General features: G+C 44.1%; 2 protein-coding genes across 2 annotated transcripts in view; both read left to right on the top strand.

Annotated features, from left to right (window-relative positions):
* The window catches only part of LOC311367435 (heterogeneous nuclear ribonucleoprotein K-like), an 11928-nt gene extending 121 nt beyond the window's left edge, over window positions 1-11807 (top strand). The window contains exons 2-16 of the mRNA XM_084486280.1: window positions 955-1045; window positions 1813-1913; window positions 2036-2092; window positions 3021-3064; window positions 4536-4608; window positions 5188-5301; window positions 5862-5990; window positions 6367-6689; window positions 7011-7064; window positions 7826-7865; window positions 9777-9792; window positions 9975-10007; window positions 10105-10172; window positions 10269-10438; window positions 10814-11807. Coding sequence (XP_084342406.1) covers window positions 985-1045; window positions 1813-1913; window positions 2036-2092; window positions 3021-3064; window positions 4536-4608; window positions 5188-5301; window positions 5862-5990; window positions 6367-6689; window positions 7011-7064; window positions 7826-7865; window positions 9777-9792; window positions 9975-10007; window positions 10105-10172; window positions 10269-10438; window positions 10814-10844 — 1314 coding nt within the window. The 5' untranslated portion in view covers window positions 955-984 and the 3' untranslated portion in view covers window positions 10845-11807. The remainder of the gene's footprint in view (window positions 1-954; window positions 1046-1812; window positions 1914-2035; window positions 2093-3020; window positions 3065-4535; window positions 4609-5187; window positions 5302-5861; window positions 5991-6366; window positions 6690-7010; window positions 7065-7825; window positions 7866-9776; window positions 9793-9974; window positions 10008-10104; window positions 10173-10268; window positions 10439-10813) is intronic.
* A 558-nt stretch (window positions 11808-12365) lies between these two features.
* Window positions 12366-19597, top strand: LOC311367900 (guanine nucleotide-binding protein G(q) subunit alpha-like). Its single transcript, XM_084486766.1, has 8 exons — window positions 12366-12618; window positions 12923-13106; window positions 13735-13919; window positions 15775-15929; window positions 16435-16563; window positions 17112-17241; window positions 17939-18092; window positions 18312-19597. Exons 2-8 carry the CDS (start codon window positions 12971-12973, stop codon window positions 18500-18502), a joined length of 1080 nt encoding a protein of 359 aa, XP_084342892.1. The 5' UTR covers window positions 12366-12618; window positions 12923-12970; the 3' UTR covers window positions 18503-19597.
* The last annotated feature ends 442 nt before the right edge of the window (window positions 19598-20039 follow it).

Below are 20039 nucleotides of genomic sequence, written 5' to 3'. Positions count from 1 at the left end.
TGTATACACTGTGTAGCTGTCTGTGGTACTGTTCAGCTGTGTATACTGTGCAGCTATGCGTAACGCTAGTGTACAGTGTACTGTGTAGTTGTGCACTGTGTAGCTCTGCATAACTCAGTAAAAGTTACTGTGTATAACGGTCACTGTGTATACTGTGTAGCTGAGTGCAATGTGTATACTGTGTAGCCGTGTGTACGGTGTAGCTATGTGTACTGTGTGTACCCTTGTGATACTGTCTAGCTGTGCGTACTCTGTAGCTTTGTATACTCTGAATACTGGGTAGCTGTGTATTCTGTGTACTGTGTAGCAACGTGTACAGTAGACACGCCTTGTGAGGCAGAGGCGAGGCTGTCCGCGTCCAGATGACCGTGGCCCTGCCTTAAGGCTAATGCCATGCCATGCTAATGTTTGTTGTCAGTGCGCTTTTGATCTTTGATTAGGATGAAGGGTTGATTACCCAGAGCAGTTTGGGAAAACAGTTAATCCCGTGCCATAGTGCAGTTCCAGTTTTACACAAGCACGTTTGGTGGCTGCAGCTACCATGGGCAGGCTGAACATAACAACATGTTTGGTAATGGACTGTCCATGTACTAAGGTTTTTTACTAATGCCAGTACACAGGTTTTGATTTGTGGTTTATCATCAGAATGTACCCAGAGCTGTGATTTGGTTTTGTTTGTCATAGATGCGGTGAGTCTTATTAACACATTCGTAGTAGTAGTAATAGTAATAGTGGTAGAAGGAGGAGGAGTAGTAGTAGTTGTAACCAGGCTCCACACTGATGTGACCTGTGTTTCAGGCTGTGTTTTGGTGAAGAGTCATGATGACTGTTGTGAGCTCAATTCACAGTAAGTTCACGTTATAGTCCAAACAGGAAGGGAGTCTCAGATTATTTCGTTTTCACTCCTTTACTTGTGTCTACAAATACCATCCATTGTGTACTTTTCTTTGACAGGATCCTTCACTCCACTGCTTAAACGAGACCATGGAGGAAGACCTCAATCATATGGAAGTTGAGACTACGTTCAGCAATACTGACACCAACGGTAAAATGTGTCTTATATATTTTAACATTTCTCTATTAAGCCACACATTTTTGGAATGTCTGGCATCCTATTGACTATCCCTATATGCTTATTGTATGCCGAAACAAAATGGACTTCTGACTACGGAGGTAGCCAGGGTTTAGAAATTAGTTTCCCACAGAATGTTTAGAGACTGTGGTGGACTAGCCAAACCCTCTCTAGTGGGGTCAGAGGACATGCCACCACCCCCCCAGGTGCACATACACACATTGAACACATTGCTGCCAGGCACGCACTATTTTAACTCATTTTTGTTTTAAAAGCCAGTTTGTTTAATATAATAATTGGTTCCAACAATTTCAATACAACAAACAAAACAATTACAGAGGTCTGGAGCGATTAAACACACTCATCCTTCCAGTTTGTAATCTTTGTACTATATTATTTGATTTTAAATTATTTCCTTCTTTTTTATCTGGTTGTCTGCATCTTCTCTACTCAAAAATGGGGCCCCCTTGTTTGCCTGCTTCTATTTTTGACATTGGAATAGGATTTTTTTATAGCACCAGCTACATCTCCCAGAGATCTTATTTCATCCACTTCGGTTGCCTACAATTCATGTTATATCCGTATCCCTCCAAAAGACGGCCTAGAGTAATGTCATGGCATTTGACCAATGCGTCGACGTGTCTCCACTGGATGTCAACGCTGTCTGTCCTGCAAACACAGCGGTTCCATGGAGAACTCCACTCTGAAGGCCTGCTCTCTCTCCTCTCTCACCCCCACAGGTAAACGCTCTGCCGAGCCCATAGAGCAGGACGAGCTGTCCTTCAAGCGTTCCCGTAACACGGACGAGATGTTGGAGCTCAGGGTGCTGCTTCAGAGCAAAGTAAAGAAGCTTTGGGTGGAGCCATATGTAACCGCCACCCTCTCTCTTGAGAACACACACCTTCACCCAGGTTTTGTTTCAGTCTGGTTTGTAAAGGGAAACCCCTTCTCGTCTCTCCGTAGAACGCAGGAGCTGTGATCGGAAAAGGCGGCAAGAATATCAAAGCCCTTCGTACAGATGTGAGTAGACAGATGGCGTTGTACGGGGCTCGACAGCTGGGGCAGGATACTGTGTTTATAAATATCTATATTTATATATTACACATACATACATACATACATACATACATACATACATACATACATACATACATACATACATAGGGATTCAAGTTATTTAAGATTATTGGGAAGGCATTTTTCTTTGCAAAGTTGTTTTTCCATTTTATTGCATTGCATTTCAATGCATGCATGTGCTCAACGTAAAGTGTTTGAACCAGTCGCTGTCAGAAAAAAGTACTGTTCATGTACTTTACTCCATTAATTCCTTGCACCATATTGGACACTACCTGGAACAGCTTCAATTGTACAGTGGATCTTTGAAGATGTGCAAAACAACACAATCAACAACTGTTGAAAGACCCCTTTAGTACATAAAGCGGAATGGCTGGCAAGATCTATATGGGATATCTCCATCTTTGACTCGTTCAAATATTACTAATGTACCCTTTCATATGTTAAAGCCTCACATTTTTTTAATATCCCCTTTTTTAACATTCTTATAACAGAGTACTCAATAACTCGTGAACTCAAATAAATATGTATTCCTTCTCCACCCCCCCCCCCCTCCCCACACCTTATTTATTTTAATTGATTTTGGTTTATTTTCGGCCACCTCCTTCCTCCATTCCTCCTATGTTCTGGATGGCCACGCCCCCTTCTGCGTTGCCCCGACGTTGGCCCAACCTGCGCCCGCCCCCTGACCGCCCACCTGACACTCCCGGTTGGCCACGCCCATAAACCACGCGCCCCTAACCATGACTACCTGTGATTGGTTTGCCCCATGCCCAATGCCAACCTCCTCCTCCTTCTCTTCCACCTACCACCTCCTCCACCACCACCTCCTCCTCCACCACCACCACCACCACCACCACCTCGGCCCATCCAGTACAATGCCAGTGTATCAGTCCCAGACAGCAGTGGCCCAGAGCGGTATGTCCCCCACCAGTTCAAATGCCTCGCTGCCTGACTAGCACAGTGAAACACACTTGTCTCTTTGATTACCTGCATTCTCTTTGCATTTGAACGCCTTTGTTATATTTTTGTATTTTACATCGTATAGTAGATGCCCCCCCCCCCCCCCCCCCCCTTCTGTCGTCTTTGTTAAGCTGGGGTCGCCTTGCAGCCTCTCCAGTACGTTGGATCATTCTCGATAGAGCGGATCGTACCATCTTGTGTCCCAGCCTTTTCTTTTCGTTTACAGCCACACACAGCTGTCCTTTTTGGTTGTTATTCTTTCCAGTGAGATCATTTGGTCCTGATAAAACTCTTCTGGACACCGCGTCTCCCCCCCCTCACGCTTCTGCCCCCTTACCAATTGCAGCCCCCACTCCTGTCTCCCCCTTTACCAGCCTCACCCCCACTCCTGTCTCCCCCTTTTCCAGCCTCACCCCCACTCCTGTCTCCCCCTTTACCAGCCTCACCCCCACTCCTGTCTCCCCCTTTACCAGCCTCACCCCCACTCCTGTCTCCCCCCGTACCAATCTCCCCCCCCCCCCCTCCATTACTTCGTTATCTCCCCCCCCCCTTAGCTGCGTCACGTCTCATTGTCGATGTCTCTTCATTTCCTTGTGCGCAGATCCCCCCCCCACTCCCATCAGGTCAGATCAGTGTGCTAATCTGTCACGTTGTTGCTAACCCTCTGCCTCAGCCACTCCCCACCTCCCTGACTTCATAGTCTCCTCTTCCCTGACACTGAGTGGAGCCTGTCCACACTTCTCTCTTTCTTTGCTGTTTTGGATCATCCCCCTAATGCCCACAGATACTGGTGGTGGGACAGATACACCACCTCATCCTCCTCCTCCTCATTTTTCTCCTTCTCCTCCTCCTCCCCCGTGTCTCCTGGTCCTAGTCCTCCTCCTCCTCCTCTTTATCCTTGTCCTCCTCCTCCTCTTCATCCTGGTCCTCCTCCTCCTCTTCTTCTGGGTCCTAGTCCTCTCCCCTTCCTGATCTTGGTCCTCCTACCCCTCCTCCTCTTCTTCCTGGTCTTGTTCTTCCTACCCCTCCTCCTGATCCTCCTCCCCTTCCTCCTGGTCCTCTTTCTATTCCTCCCCTATGCTCCAGTGTGGTATCCCAGGTGCACAGCTGCCCATGTCCCCAGCTTTCTCTCCTTCCTGTGTACATTTTGTTGTTTTTATATATTTAATTAGTGAATGCATGTCGGCAGCTCGTCTGACCAGTCTACTGTGGGGACCCTTGTCAGATCTCTGTATGTAAAATTTACAATATACAACATAAAAAAAACAGAATCCCCCTTTCTTACCCACACACCTGACCTCCATTAGTTTTATCTTCGGACTACCTAATCAGCCTTCCCATCACTGATCTAGCTTATCTACGTGTTGTTATTGTTGTTTGTTAGTTTTTTTGCTGTGTTTGGTTACCTTCCTGGTCTCCCTGACAGGATCCTCAGTGTGAACGCCAACATCGACACCATCGGAGACATCCTGGTGAAGATCATCCCTACTCTGGAGGAGGTGAGCGATTACGATTGTTCGTTGCGTTTGCACACCATGCCCAATGGTCCCTATTCACCCAGCGGTCACCTCGGTTCCAACTCGCTTCCGCTTGGTTGTGAATAACTCCCCTTGTCTTTATCAGGTTTCTCGACGTCCATGTTGGGTGTTGACACATTGTACACATACGATCACAATATGCCGCACCGGGCATGTCATCCGAAACGCAATGTGCATGTAAACGTACTCGCTTGTGTTGTTTCGTATGCAGTCGTTCTGTCATCAGTATACGCAATGAATGTACAATTGGATTTGGCGTCCGTCACTAATCGGACTTCCGTAACCCATTAGTGGCCATGTAAACAAGTTAATGAGTGTGTAAATATCCTACTACTGGGAAACCACTGTAACCTGGTGACTCTGTCTAACCAGGTTTTCGCTGTGCCTGTGAAGACACTGAATGTACCCGATTCACCTGGACCGGAATTGAATGTATCCCAATGCAGTTAGTAGTGGTGAGCCGTTCAAGGCTGCCTGTGGAACCCAGCGATCGAGTGGCAGAGTGACAAGTCCTGTGACCCATTTCCTTCTGCTTTCTAGTACCAGCATTACAACGGGATGGATTTTGACTGCGAGCTGCGCCTGTTGATCCATCAGAGTATGGCCGGGGGCATTATCGGGGTGAAGGGGGCCAAGATTAAAGAGCTGAGAGAGGTAGTTTCTGTGTTACTTTATTTTGATTTCTGACCAGCAGAATATCTCTCAGAATTATTGGAGATTATCTGTAAATCTGCTCTTTAGGATCAAGCTATTTTTATGATTGGCTGGTCTGATCAGGGCATCATACCATGTTTCTCTGTCTCTATGTCTCTCTCTCTCTCTCTCTCTCTCTGTCTCTCTCTCTCTCTCTCTCTCTCTCTCTCTCTCACACTGACTGTCTCTCTCTCTCTCTCTCTCTCTCTCTCTCTCTCTCTCTCTCTCTCTCTCTCTCTCTCTCTCTCTCTCTCTCTCTCTCTCTCTCTCTCTCTCTCACTGACTGTGTCTCTCTCTCTCTCTCACTGACTGTGTCTCTCTCTCTCTCTCTCTCTCTCTCTCTCTCTCTCTCTCTCTCTCTCTCTCTCTCTCTCACTGACTGTGTCTCTCTCTCTCTCTCTCTCTCTCTCTCTCTCTCTCACTGACTGTGTCTCTCTCTCTCTCTCTCTCTCTCTCTCTCTCTCTCTCTCTCTCTCTCTCTCTCTCTCACTGACTGTGTCTCTCTCTCGCTTGTGTCCCAGAACACGGAGACCTCCATCAAGCTGTTCCAGGAGTGCTGCCCCCACTCCACCGACCGGGTGGTGCTGGTCGGGGGCCGGCCGGAGCAGGTCGTCGAGTGCATCAAGGTCATCATGGAGCTTGTGTCCGAGGTAGCTGGGCCAATCAAATCAAGGCCTTATTTATAGAGCGTCTTCCGAAGGGCTTAACGAGGGAAGCAACACGGCAAAAGAACATGAACTGAGGTTAACATTAAAACATAAACAAGAATATGACCTATAAACAACTACGCCAAGTGCTTAAAAGGTGAAGCAACACAACGCTGACATTCACTTGGTTTACAAGAACGATACAAAACTCGAAAGAGTCACCCAGAGACGCATTGCTCATCTGTCTGGGCACTCTCGCACAACGTGCCCAGCGTTGATATGTGTGGTGTTCCCGTGCGTTTGTGTCGTGATATCGGGGTCTGAGTTTTGAGCCCCCCTCTGTCATTCCTGCTGCCCCCCCCCCCCCCCCCCCCTCCAGGCCACGGTCAAGGGCCGCACGCAGCCCTACGACCCCAACTTCTACGACCAGACCTACGACTACGGCGGCTACACAGCCGCCTTTGAGGACCGCGGCCGGCGGCCCCTGGGCGGCTTTGCCCCGCGGCCCATGAGGGGGGTCTTCGAGCGCATGGCCCCGCCCCACAGGCCGCCTCCGCCGCCGCCGCCGCCCGCGAGGAGGGAGTACGAGGACATGAGCCCCCGTCGGGGCCCGCCCCCTCCGCCTCCCCCGCTGAGCCGAGTCGCCGGAGGGAGCCGGGCGCGGAACTTGCCCCTGCCGCCGCCGCCGCTGGCGAGAGGAGGGTGAGGGGGGACGCGCCTTCCTGCTCCGTTGGACTGTGTGTCACTGTGTCTGTGTCTGTGTCTCTGTGCTCACTCTGTCAGTCCGTATTTCTTTCTCTCTGTCGGTCCGTCTGTCTGTCTCCGTTTGATGGTCTGTCTCTCTCTCTCTCTCTCTCTCTCTCTCTCTGTCTCCGTCCGTTTGTCTGTCTGTCTGTGTGTCTCTCTCTCTCTCTCTCTCCCTCCCTCTCCCTCTCTCCAGACGAAACCTGAATTCAGTGCGCCATTTGCTTTTCATGTCTCCACCTGGTGTTTCCTAACCCCGCTGTCGTTCCCAATTCCCAGGGGAGACCGGTTTTCCCACGGAGGCTACCACGGCAGCATGGACGACAGAGCCAAGTGAGTACGGGGATGCCTCTCACGTGGGCAAGCATAATGCACCTCCCCCATAAGCATCACCAAACCCCCGTTTGGTCTCCCTCAACGCCGGTCAGATGACCTCGTCATTGGTTATCTGTAAAGTAGAAGACAGTAGAGAACGTGTCCGACCTAGATTGGACCTTTTCTAATCACGGTCTAGTGTGGACGGGGTAGTGTAGAGGGAACGGTGTTTGATTCCCTGCCAAAAGGTACTTGGTTTGTTTCCCATGTCCACAGCCTTAAAGGTGACCTATTATACCACCAGGTGTTCATGTGATTAGCCGTTACAAGCCGTTTTGAAAGTCTGCCTCTTCTGACATCACAAGTGGGCGTGTCCACCTTTTATGACGGATAGCAACGAGCAACGTTTGCTACAGTCCACTGGGTAGGCTGGTAGGCTGATCTATCCAGCACAAATCTAGGTGGACACGCCCACTTGTGATGTCAGAAGAGGGAGATTTTCAAAACGTCTTGTAACAGCTAATCACACGAACACCTGGTGGTATAATAGGTCACCTTTAACTACAGGCGTACTTGAGCCTAACTGTTCCTAACGACCGTATCTGGTCCTTAACGACATGAATCTGTTTCACTGTATGTGGCCTCGGATAAAAGTGAAATGTAGTAGTAAATAGGTCACAGTAGTGGGTCTCTAGTAAACAGTATTGGGTCTTTAGTAAACAGCAGTGGGTCCATGATTTGGCCAGGCTTCATCCCTGTGTTTCCCCTCTCCTCTCCAGCGACCGGAGAGGCCGGCCGGGAGAGCACTACGAAGGCATGGTGAGTTTCACCGGGCTTACCTGCATCCCCAGCCGCTGACACACATGAGTTTACTGGCGTTGGTAGTAATGAGTTGTTTACCTGTGTAAGTTACTAGCTGTTTGTAGTAGTGTGAGGTGTTAACTTGTGTAAGTTACTAGCTGTTTGTAGTAGTATGAGGTGTTTACCTGTGTAGCTGTTTGTAGTAGTATGAGGTGTTTACCTGTGTAGCTTTTTGTAGCAGTATGAGGTGTTTACCTGTGTAGCTGTTTGTAGCAGTATGAGGTGTTTACCTGTGTAGCTGTTTGTAGTAGTATGAGGTGTTTACCTGTGTAGCTGTTTGTAGTAGTATGAGGTGTTTACCTGTGTAAGTTTACTAGCTGTTTGTAGCTTGGGACTGAGGAGAGAGGGAGCAGAAGCACCAGGATTGTTTTTCTTGTGTAGTAGTAGCGGCACAGCGGCTAGGACACTGGGCATGTACACTTGTCTAGGCCCGCTGTTGCCTGGCAACGGTTGTATCCTTGGTTACCGTAGAGCAGCTAAGTACGTAGTCCAGAGATCAGAAAGGCTAGCAAATTAAGGTGAAACAAAAGCAACGCACGGGCCAGTTTCTTTTTTAGGTCAAACTGCAAGTGATTCGTTTTTGGGGGAAAGCAGCAAGGGAAACCAAATTGGTAGATGGTGTTAATAAAATAATTGTATTCAATGTAAATAAACCAGGTAGAAATCCATTGGGGGATGATGATGATGATGATGGATTGAGAGAGGCTAAACTAGTTGAACTTGGCAGGATGTTTGCTTCTGGACAGGTAATGGCTTATATAATATGGTAATCCGCTAACTACCCAAGCAGTAATATATATATATAATTCTTTACAAATATATGTCTCAGCAGAAAGGAAATGGGTTGATCATTGACCTCACCTTAGTCAATATATTACTCTGGACACACCCACTTATATCAACACACTGTGTGTGTGTGTGTGTGTGTGTGTGTGTGTGTGTGTGTGTGTGTGTGTGTGTGTGTGTGTGTGTGTGTGTGTGTGTGTGTGTGTGTGTGTGTGTGTGTGTGTTCCTTGACCGCAGAGTTCTCTCCTTCAAAGTAAAAATTAATAATTATCCCTGCTCTACCTTGGGCAGCCCTTTTGTCAAATATTAATCTTACAATTCAATGTCTCCTGTAAGCATGGTTTCAATGAAAGACTCAGGACTGATTACCTGATGCATGGGATCCCCATATGTCAGCTACCCTGTCTATATACTTAGTGATGCTCATCTCATGATGAATGCGTGGGGGTTGTATTAAATGATACAACAATAATATAATGTTAAGAAGTTGTAGTACATCTACTCATGCCCTACCGTCATTCTGCACTCCACTTTTGATGATGAGATCATCTTTTTGTGGCTTTAGGACTGTCCTCATTGTATAAAAATAGAATCTAGTACAAGCTCCAATTTACTTATGTTAACTTTACTTTTGGTTCCCTCAAACATCCATGGCGCTATAATTTGCTGTCAAAGTTAAACAATCAGCCGATCAGCCCCAATTGAGGCACATTTCTGAAACTTTGTACACCCTTGTATTTTGCATCCTAAACCTTTCTGCCTCCGTGTTGATAGCTCAATCAATTACGTCACTGTGCCAATTACAAAAAAAGGCCAGCTTAGTGCTAGGCACCACTTTGTCCACAGGGGGCGCAAAATCACACATTAACAGCATTTTCTGTCAATCAATAACTCAGATTCACTCTAAATTGTTTAGGGAGGCCTATCTCATCACCGGGGTCACTGGGGTCGCAAGTGCGTGTGGGCTGTGAATATACCTTTGGGGATTGATTGCAGTCCTATTAATTATTATTAAGGTTTGTCATGAATTTGTGTCTTAATTTGAACTTTTGTCGTTTCTTTCTTCCATGGCTCGTGAATCAGGGTGGAGGTTTATACGGTGAGTGTTATGTGTTTAGTGCCTACTTTGTGAATATTTATTTATTCATTTAGTTAACAGAAACTCTTTCCTGAAGTGTTTTTCGACCCCATCATTTTTGTCGGTTTTCTTATTGGTAATAAATGTATTTTATGTGTCATCCTTATTTCTCATATTCTGTTTCTGTGTCAATTATTCCATAGACCGCAATGCCAATTGGGAACACTTTCAGTCTGGTCAGTGCATATTTGTATTTTTAGGGTCAACACTATTTGAAGTCTATTTTAAAAGGTGACATTTCCCTGAGGTTTCCTGGTCCTTGTCTTCCCTCAGGCGGCCGGGGGTCCTACGGGGACATGAGTGGACCAGTCGTAACCACACAAGTCACCATCCCCAAAGATGTTAGTCTACGAAAAACCTTTTGAATATCTTGACGAAATACCGTCCACCAAAGAAGAGCACTAACAATCACCATCAATATTCTTCAATTTCCTTAGTTGGCTGGGTCTATCATTGGCAAGGGAGGCCAGAGGATCAAGCAGATCAGGTCAGAGTCGGGGGCCTCGATCAAGATCGATGAGCCACTAGAGGGCTCCGAGGACCGGATCATCACCATCACAGGGACCCAGGACCAGATCCAGAACGCCCAGTTCCTCCTGCAGAACAGGCACGGAACCACTGGGGTGCACTTCTGGGATTGCTGCCAGTAAAATGGGGCAGGCCTTGTATTCACATTTTTTTACAGTATATGTGGAACCTTTGACCTTTTAACCTTGAATCCCAACACAAAATTCAGAGTCAACCAGTAGTTGATTTTTTACCGGTTAACTACTAAACCTGTACAACTTAAAGGGATGAAGAACAGAAACGTATTTGTAATTGTTAGTAAGGGTTATGAAAGTACACTGTAATACACTGTCATCGCAATGTATTATTGCACAGCTTATGTTTAATTTTAAGCAACACTTTCGCAGAACTGTTCAACTCTGAGTTAATAAAATATCCGTTGTTTTTTCCTCCTCACTTTTAAATGTTTTAACAGTGTGAAGCAGTTCTCTGGGCGGTTCTTCTAAGACTTCAGAGGACATGGGGGGAAGGAGAAGCAACACTGCCATAACTGTGGGGCTCTTCTATCCATATTCAACCTATTCCTTTGTTTGGGATAGACGTTGCCCCTTCCTCTTCTTCATAAATGGTCTGCTACGTCGGCTTCAATCTTCAGAGGAGTTTCACAGCTGTCAAGTTACCAGCCTCCACCTTCTGTGCTGGTGTTTTCATTTTACTTTGTATACGTTTTTTCTGGATCCTTGTACTGTAATTGGAGTAAACTCACTTGTTTGGTGACTTGTTTTATTTTGTTATGTGTGCCCTACCACCCCCTGTGCCATGCTGTGTTTCAGTTCAGCAGAATGTCATTTTCATTTTCTGGATTTTAGCTTTTCTCAAAATTATTTGGTACACTTGTTGCACAGTTAAAAGAGAAATCCTGCAAAGATGTACCTTGAGCTGATGTCATTTTTTTAAATGTTTTTTTTAATGAGGTAATTATTTTTTAAATATAAACCAAGGAGTAGCAACCAAATATGAAATGTATATCTTAAGCGATAAATCAATTTCCAAAATCCCATTTGAATACTTTTCTGTATTTAGTTAACACAAACCGTTCCAATGTTTTGGAAAAAATGCACAAAAATAGACATGATTTAATACATGGGCTATTTGTTTTGGAGTAATATGCTAAGCAAATTAAAGACAAACTGATTAAATATCTTTTGTTTTGCATTGAAGGACAAGAAGCTGTTGCAAAGGTGTAAATAATCAGTTAAAATATAATTTGGTCACCGTTGCCTCTTTGAAAGAGACCAGGCCAGAAAAGGATGTCTTGTGATATTTTCCTATTATCATATATTATCACCTTACAATATATATTTTTGTTCATGTCCATGCCTTACTGTGATTAATACATACACAATCGTTGGCTTTTTTTTTATTGTAATTTTTCTGAATGTAGCCTATTTTCAGTCTATTAAAACTTTTGAAAGGCAATATTGAGGAAGTGTGCGTCTAGCATTGACGTTTTCTCGTCGACCTCTTTCTCAAGTCTTCAGTTCCTGCTACAAGTGAGTAAATACAGACGGTGCAACATTTAATCTAACATTTCCTGGCCTGTATTTGAATTGCAGAATGACCATGAGATTTATGAGGGCCAATAAGCAAAGGGTTTTTCCAATTCATACACACATTGGCAGGTCATAAAACACTTTTATGACTTGTTTTACGCTTTCTATTTGACTTAATTTTGAATAATATTGCAAAATCTTTAACGTTTGAACTCGTTTGTGATGTGTTATACTAATTTGCATAACGCATTGCTGGAGCGTTTGATATTAAAGTGTACATGGACACAGATAGTGCAGGAAGGGTCAGGTTGTTTTTTCCCCAGCGTTTAGCAGCCTTGCTCGCAGGGCTGAACTGTTCAGCACCGGAAATGTGTTTACAAGAACGTTTTTATAGACAAACCCATCCTGGTGTTTTCCCATCAGAGCACAGCCCCACCGCCTCGCAGCGTCACATGGTCCGGGGCTTCACCGAGACCCGAGCTGCTCGACTGGGATAGGATTTCAATCCCGAACGGGGACGCGAGAGAAGGAGAAAGCTGTAAAGGAAACCGCAGCAGAGAGCCATGGTGGTGCTGCACCAAAACCAGGAAGGATAGACATACACCGAAGTGGATTCCGTATTTTCCTTGTTTTTTCTTGTGTCGGAGAATGATTTTGCTAATTAGGAGCCATATGAAGTAAAAGTCCGCCATATTCAGATCACCACGCCCGGACTCGGTTCTCAGGGGTAAAATATTTTGCTACTCTTTTACTTGTTGCTCCGGTTGAAACAATATCCTTTGACCGTGGATCACCAGAGGATACACGCAACCATTACAATAGAAACTACGCAGGCTTAACGTTACTACTTCCACCATGTAATCTTTTCTTCAGCATGTTTTACGAAATCACTTTTTTATTGCACTGCGAGTATTAAAAAAAAAATCAATCAGTAAGCCTACATATCTCTGCATATAATCGCATGCGTGTAAAATGTTTGCTGTATCTGATTGAACCAATATTCCCCCCAACAGTCATTGTGTTTATTTTAGTAACAGGCCCTACTACCTCATCCAACAAGTGAACTGTTTCCGAAAGTTATGACTCTGGCTTCTGTGGGGGCCTGCTGCCTCGGCGAGGAGGCGAAGGAAGCACGTAGGATCAATTATGAGATTGAAAGGCAGCTCCGCCGGGACAAGAAGGACTCCCGACGGGAATTCAAACTCCTCTTGCTGGGTAAAGAAATTACAACCCTACGCAGACGTTTTTTTGTGGTTGTTGGTTTTGTTTTTGTTTTTGTTTGTTGATGATATGATTCCATGCGTTCACTCCCAAATGTAATCCAAGTGTGTAATTATGCTTCAAATGATTTGTGTTGAATTAAAATGGAATTGTGAAAAATATACAGTTTAGATATAAAGCACATTTCTTAACGAGAAAATGCAATCCAAGACGCTGTGGACTTTGTGCAGATAAGGCATATCCACCGGGGGGCACGGCTTGCACCGGCCCACTAAAGACCCATGGCCAGAACTAGTCTTCAGAAATTATTGACTAACGCTAAACGGAGCATTACTCAGTGTTCAAAACAAAATGCTTGTCTTGTCCAAACAAAAAAAGGCCTGCTGAAGAGCCAATTAACCGAACTGGTTTAGAAACTGGTTAACACATGTATATTAACTCAAATATAATCCATAGGCTGAAACGTTTTGGGTTCGATCCACTCCTTTTGTCTTCATCTGTACCTGGTAAACCCTGCGTAAACCAGATGCCCCCCTTTAACGACCGGCCCCTGTGTTCACTCTGGATTAAAGAAGTGTCTCTCCGGGTTAGTGTAATAACAGCATCCCTCACTTCCACCCAGGGACTGGCGAAAGTGGGAAGAGCACATTCATCAAGCAGATGCGGATCATCCACGGCTCCGGCTACACGGAGGAGGACAAGAGGAGCTACACCAGGCTGGTCTACCAGAACATCTTCACGGCCATGCAGGCTATGATCCACGCCATGAGCGCACTCCAGATCCCATACAAGTCCCAACACAATGAGGTAATCCTTCTTCTTTTGGGTTCTGCGTCGTCTCCTTGTTATGGCATACAGCAATTGAATTATAATGTCATGGTCCTAGTAAGCACCGAGACTCTTGGTCGCTCCTGTCCTGAAAACTATTTCATACATTTTAAAGGAGAGAGGGAAACACTACACAGTAGCGTGCAATACGAATAAACCACATTATACTATACAGCACTATGTTATACCATACTATACTAATAAACCATATACTATACAGCACTATGTTATACCATACTATACTAATATACCATACTATACAGCACTATGTTATACCATACTATACTAATAAACCATATACTATACAGCATTACATTATACCATACTATACTAATATACTATATCATACTAGACCACACTACACTATACATTACTGTACTAAAATGTCATACTATACCACCCTAGACTATAGCATACTATACTAATAAACCATATCCTACTATAGAGCACTACACTATACCATACTATACTAATAAACCATATCATACTGTACCATCCTACTATACCATACTATAGTATATTACGTCCTAACATTACATTACAGAAACAGGATACTTAGCCAAACTAAACTATGCAGGCCATTTCACTTCATCCATTGTACGCAACCCGATAGGCCTGGTAATTGTAATGATACGATGTTAATCTCACCGAGCCATCCTAATGTTGGGTTTACGATCAAAGCACCGCAATTTGCAACATCGCAGGTTTAATCTCTATAGCGGTCAGGGGAAAAAATTCTATGGCACACCATGATATACTATATTTACAAAGGGAAACAAGATGGTGTCCTTGAAACAGTGTGAGGATTTGGGGGGGGGGGGTAATAATCTATAATAAGTATTTGTTTGATTAAATCATTCTACATTTTTTAGAAAAGGATTGGTCATAAAGAGGATGGATGACATCATATGACAAGACTACCGTACATTGAAATGAAAAGTCATCTAAAAATGGAAACATTGACACGTCCTGCATTCCTGTACTTTTCCTAGTGATGCAACTACGTGATAAAATGACATAATCACAGATCTGACAATCGGAAGCTCTATATTTGAACAGCCTAACGCCTATCGGTGTTAATGTTGAGAAAAACAGCCCTCTTCAAACTTACTTTCATCTTTTAGATCCAAGGTGCAGTTGCAAGGAAGCCAGCTCCACAAATCAAGTAAAACACAAACACGGAAATACTGGTGGCAACACTGTGATTTAAACGCACCTATTCAAAGCAGTCCCACGAAGAAATAACTTCCAGACAAATACCTCTGAGTCACATTCAAGCTCCCTTCTGGGAACGACATCTCATAAAAAAAACCAGGACAAACCCAATTGTTTATCTACATTACAATGCTACCGCGGATCGGCCCGATTTTATGCAAGTTGTTATTCACACCAGACACCGACGAGCTTACCCTGGGCAATGCTAAACCAACATCACTCTACACTCACCACTTATGCTATATAACTGTTTCGCGCACACACACACACACACACACACACACACACACACACACACACACACACACACACACACACACACACACACACACACACACACACACACACACACACACACACACACACACACACACACCATCATTTATTATTACTGGATTCTGTACATTCATGTACAGCCACATACCTGAATATTTTGTGGATCAATTGTATGTATATTTAGTGTATGAAGTTGTCTGAATACTTTGTGAATCCACTGTACGTATATTTAGGTTATGAAGTTGCCCGAATATTTTCTGAATTCACTGTACATATTTAGCCTTTTAGGGCTTTCTCTTTACCACCTCTTTAACACCTATTGTCCTATTTGTTTTTGTTTCAGGCCCATGCCTCGGCGGTGTGCAGCGTTGATGTGGAAAAGGTCTCAACGTTTAGCCATCCATACGTGGACGCCATCAAGAGCCTGTGGAGCGACCGGGGTATTCTGGAGTGTTACGGACGAAAGAGGGAATACCAGCTTTCAGATTCTACCAAATAGTGAGTTGTGAAATGATGAAGAGAACATCGACTTCTTATTCTAGGCAGAGTAAACTGCACTTACCGAGTGAGCTGAAATTTGATGCAGTCCAAAACCCCACTGTGACAGTTTAGAAACACGGGAGGACTGAGTGAATTGAAATACTCTCCCAGTAGCCACAGGCATGCACAGGATACCATACAATAATATTATATATATAGCAGTGTATAAACAGGGGACTATACACTACCATAATATACTATATCATGGTATATAAACAGGATCCTATCAAATAATATACTATATATATATATAGGTATACAAACAGGATCCTATACAACACCATTATATACAATATAAAGGTATATAAACAGGGTGCTATACAACACCATAATATACCATATAGAGGTATATAAACAGGATCCTACACTCAATTAGCATCGGTTGCTACATACAAAGGTATATCAACTGGATACTATACTGCTAAATCATAAGCTACATAAGTACTGTCTTTCTTCCCACCAGCTATCTGAATGCATTGGACCGTATCGCTGACGCGGGTTACGTGCCGACCCAGCAGGACATCCTCCGGGTCAGGGTGCCCACCACGGGAATCATAGAGTACCCGTTTGACCTGCAGGATGTGGTTTTCAGGTAAGCCTTTGAAAGTTTTCGTTTTTAGGTTAAACTGACCTTGTTCGACACGCTTCAGACCCGCATCGGGGCTGGGGGGTGGGGGGCGATCTTGGGAGTGCTACGGTCATTTCAAAAGAAATACATATCAGTATTTTTTTTTGTGTACGGTGCCCCCGGCAACAGTGGTGCGTGCCGTATACATCTAGGTGCAGGGAACATTTTCCATGCAGTAGATAATTTAAAGGTATTTAAAAAAAATTATACATGACCGTTAATCAAAATTCAATTGTGGTTAGCGTAGTGGCTGGTGTGTTCGATCCCCCCCAATCGAAAGGTTCTGGGTTCGATGCCTAAAGGCCGTAGTCCACCTGTAGGCATCCTTGAGCAAGATGCTTCACAAAGCCCCAACCTGCCCCTTAAGGACCTGTCTCAAAACACTGGAAGTCGCTGTGGTCTGGATTTGTCCGCTTAGAGAGTCGATGGTCTCACACACACACACACACACACACCTCCATGGTCCCCCTTTGGTGTTCTCATGCGCTGAATGTTGTCCTGGGCCCTCCTAGGATGGTGGACGTTGGCGGCCAGCGTTCGGAGAGGAGGAAGTGGATCCATTGTTTTGAGAAGGTCACCTCCATCATGTTCCTGGTGGCCCTCAGCGAGTACGACCAGGTCCTCGTGGAGTCGGACAACGTGGTGAGAAGCGCAACCTCATTTCTTCACCCTCATGCCATTTGCAATGATCGACATCCCGGGCAATATTTGATTGTTGCCCGTGCATGTTGGCCTTGGCTGTGGTTCCGAGTGCAGATGTACTACTGTAATCATGCACAAAACATCATGTGATATATACATGAAATCGTATTTTTATTCGATTTTTTAATCAAGACAGAAAGGTGAATGGGTATACCCTGACAGTTTCAGCACCCTCAATGACCAAACCATCGAAGCAATCTTGGATCTTACTAATCCCTCTTGTATCTGCCGTGTCCGGTCATGAGATAAGGGCCCGGTCCCAGAAAATAAAGAGTCACTTGAAGCTTTACCCAAATTACTCTGGCTTGCTGTACCTTTCCTCTGCCTGGTCTTCCCCTTCTGCATGTTGACGTTTACACGCTGGCTCAAACATGGCATTACAACGTGGTGTTACCATGTGGTAGTATTCCTTGCATACCTGCAGGGGGAGCCCTTGAGACATTACATTGAGTCATGCTAATGTCCCTTGAAAAGGTGTGTGTGTGTGTGTGTGTATGTGTGTGTGTGTGTGTGTGTAAGATAATGCATACAGACACACTGCTGTAAGTACTGCTGTTTAATATCTGATCCTTTTTGACGATTCAAATCATTCTGAAATGTGTTTTTATTATTCTTTTTTAATATGTTTTTTTTCAAGAATCGAATGGAGGAGAGCAAAGCCTTATTTCAGACGATAATAACCTACCAGTGGTTCAAGAACTCCTCAGTCATCCTGTTCCTGAATAAGATTGATCTGCTTGAGGAGAAAATCGCCTTTTCTCATTTGGTCGACTACTTCCCAGAGTATGACGGTGAGTCATCGTGATAAGATTGTCAAAAAAAGAAGTGTAAATTGTACCGTTACTCATCAAATTTGATTGTATTTTTATCTTTACATTAAAACCTTACATTCGGGTTGCTAGTGGAACACTCTAGACCTCCCAGCATGCATCACCCCCCCCCTCCCCCCCCCCCCCCATACACCCGTGAGGCATTGAAAAACAACTGATCTCTCCTGTCCAATGTCCCAGGCCCACCGCGGGACATCACGGTGGCGAAGGACTTTATCCTGAAGATGTTTGAGAACCTGAACCCAGAGCCCTCCAAAATCATCTACTCCCACTTCACCTGCGCCACGGACACGGAGAACATTCGCTTCGTCTTCCACGCCGTGAAAGACTACATCTTGCAGAAGAACCTGGAGGAGTATAATCTAGTGTGAGCCTGGGGAGAGGAGAGAGAGAGAGGGGGGGGGGGGTAAGAGAGTTGAGTTACTCTACTGCTAACTTTAATAAGTAGAATACGGCAATCTGACTCACAGCATAGCCTGGCCCAGTGACTGCACCCCCCACCCTCCCACCCCCGCACCGCCCGCCCCCCCCCCCCCCCGGTCTCTTATGAAGTCGACTCTGATGAAGAAGTGCATCCTAATAATCATTCAGTATGGTCCCTCTTACTGGGGACATAGGTACGGTGCACTGTGAGCCACAAAGTCCTTTTTAGAGGGAGAGAATTCCAGTGTACGACTTTATAAATGAACACTAGAACAAATATATATATATATATATATATATATATAATTGTTCTTTTTATTATTTTGCGAAAAGGTTGCACACATCCAAAATGTAACCCCAGTACGTAGATTTAACTGCTGTGCAGCGCCACACACCACTAACCTAAGTTGGTTACGTTTATTTTTGTATCTTTGGGTATATTTAAATGATTTAATTTTTCTATTTGAGGAGTTATTATTGCTTATAACACATTCACTTGCGTACAGGTATTGATTTGCACATTGTACACATTTTTTTATTTTGTTTTTACTGTTGGTACTTGTGTTGCATTATATGTGTTACTTTCACTGTTGGATATCAGATTTGATGAATTTATTTTAATGCACTTCAAAGTATTACGCCAATGCATTGTTAAAACAGTAAGCTCAACCCATGAGTATTTAAGTTATAATAATTATCATTGATTGTATTGCCAAGTATAATCTTTACAAAGTCATTTCTTTTTAAAAGCAGGATTGTATTTCCGGTCTAAAAACATATCTAAAGCTAAAATGATTGATGTCGCCGCATGACACTGTTCTTATATTGTCGTTTGAAACAGTACATACCAATAATATCTTGTGCCTTTCAATTTGTATAATTCCTGAGTGTTGGAACTGAAGATAAAGCTGACTTTTATTGTGTAATCATAAATAAGGCGGCGAATGGTGAAAAAGGGAATGAATAAAGTAAAATCAAAATGTTTTTAGCACTACGTGGCCTTTGTTACATGGCAAGTGTCTTATTTGTTAAAGTAATACACCTTTTAAATAATAAATGGGTATATTTAAATTATGATTCAAATGTTTCATTAAAGTTCAACAGTTTTGATCCATTATGGTATGAATGGCCTGATTGAGAATGTTTTGCTTAATGAAGCAGTTGTTCTTCTATGAACTTCTATGAATAAAATAATAAGCCACAGAATTCCTCTAATCCTATAGCCATAACTTATAAAGTATAGCCATAACCATGGTGATTGGCAGGTTTTTCACGTTTTTTTTCAACTGTTACAAACAGCAGGGAGTGCATATCTGTATCTCACAAATGATAGGGTGTGTCCTACTCATCACGTAGGTAAAAAGTATTGCCACCTGAATTGTTTGCCTAATTAACTCACAATCGAACACCTCATATAAATAGGCGTTATTGGCTAGAGAGTAGATATCCGGTTAAGGGATATCCGTTTCCGTTACATGATTCAGT

The sequence above is a fragment of the Micromesistius poutassou genome (assembly GCF_964030765.1).
Source record: "Micromesistius poutassou genome assembly, chromosome: 22".
Taxonomy (NCBI): domain Eukaryota; kingdom Metazoa; phylum Chordata; class Actinopteri; order Gadiformes; family Gadidae; genus Micromesistius; species Micromesistius poutassou.
Note: the sequence above shows the minus strand (reverse complement) of the source record. Positions and strands in the feature narration are given on the sequence as shown.

Excerpts from the sequence above, each read along its gene's own strand:
- LOC311367900 (XM_084486766.1), top strand. The coding sequence starts at position 12,971 with ATGACTCTGGCTTCTGTGGGGGCCTGCTGCCTCGGCGAGGAGGCGAAG. Across the intron at positions 13,107-13,734 it reads ATTCAAACTCCTCTTGCTGG|GGACTGGCGAAAGTGGGAAG; the intron begins GTAAAGAAATTA and ends ACTTCCACCCAG. Across the intron at positions 16,564-17,111 it reads CTGCAGGATGTGGTTTTCAG|GATGGTGGACGTTGGCGGCC; the intron begins GTAAGCCTTTGA and ends GGGCCCTCCTAG.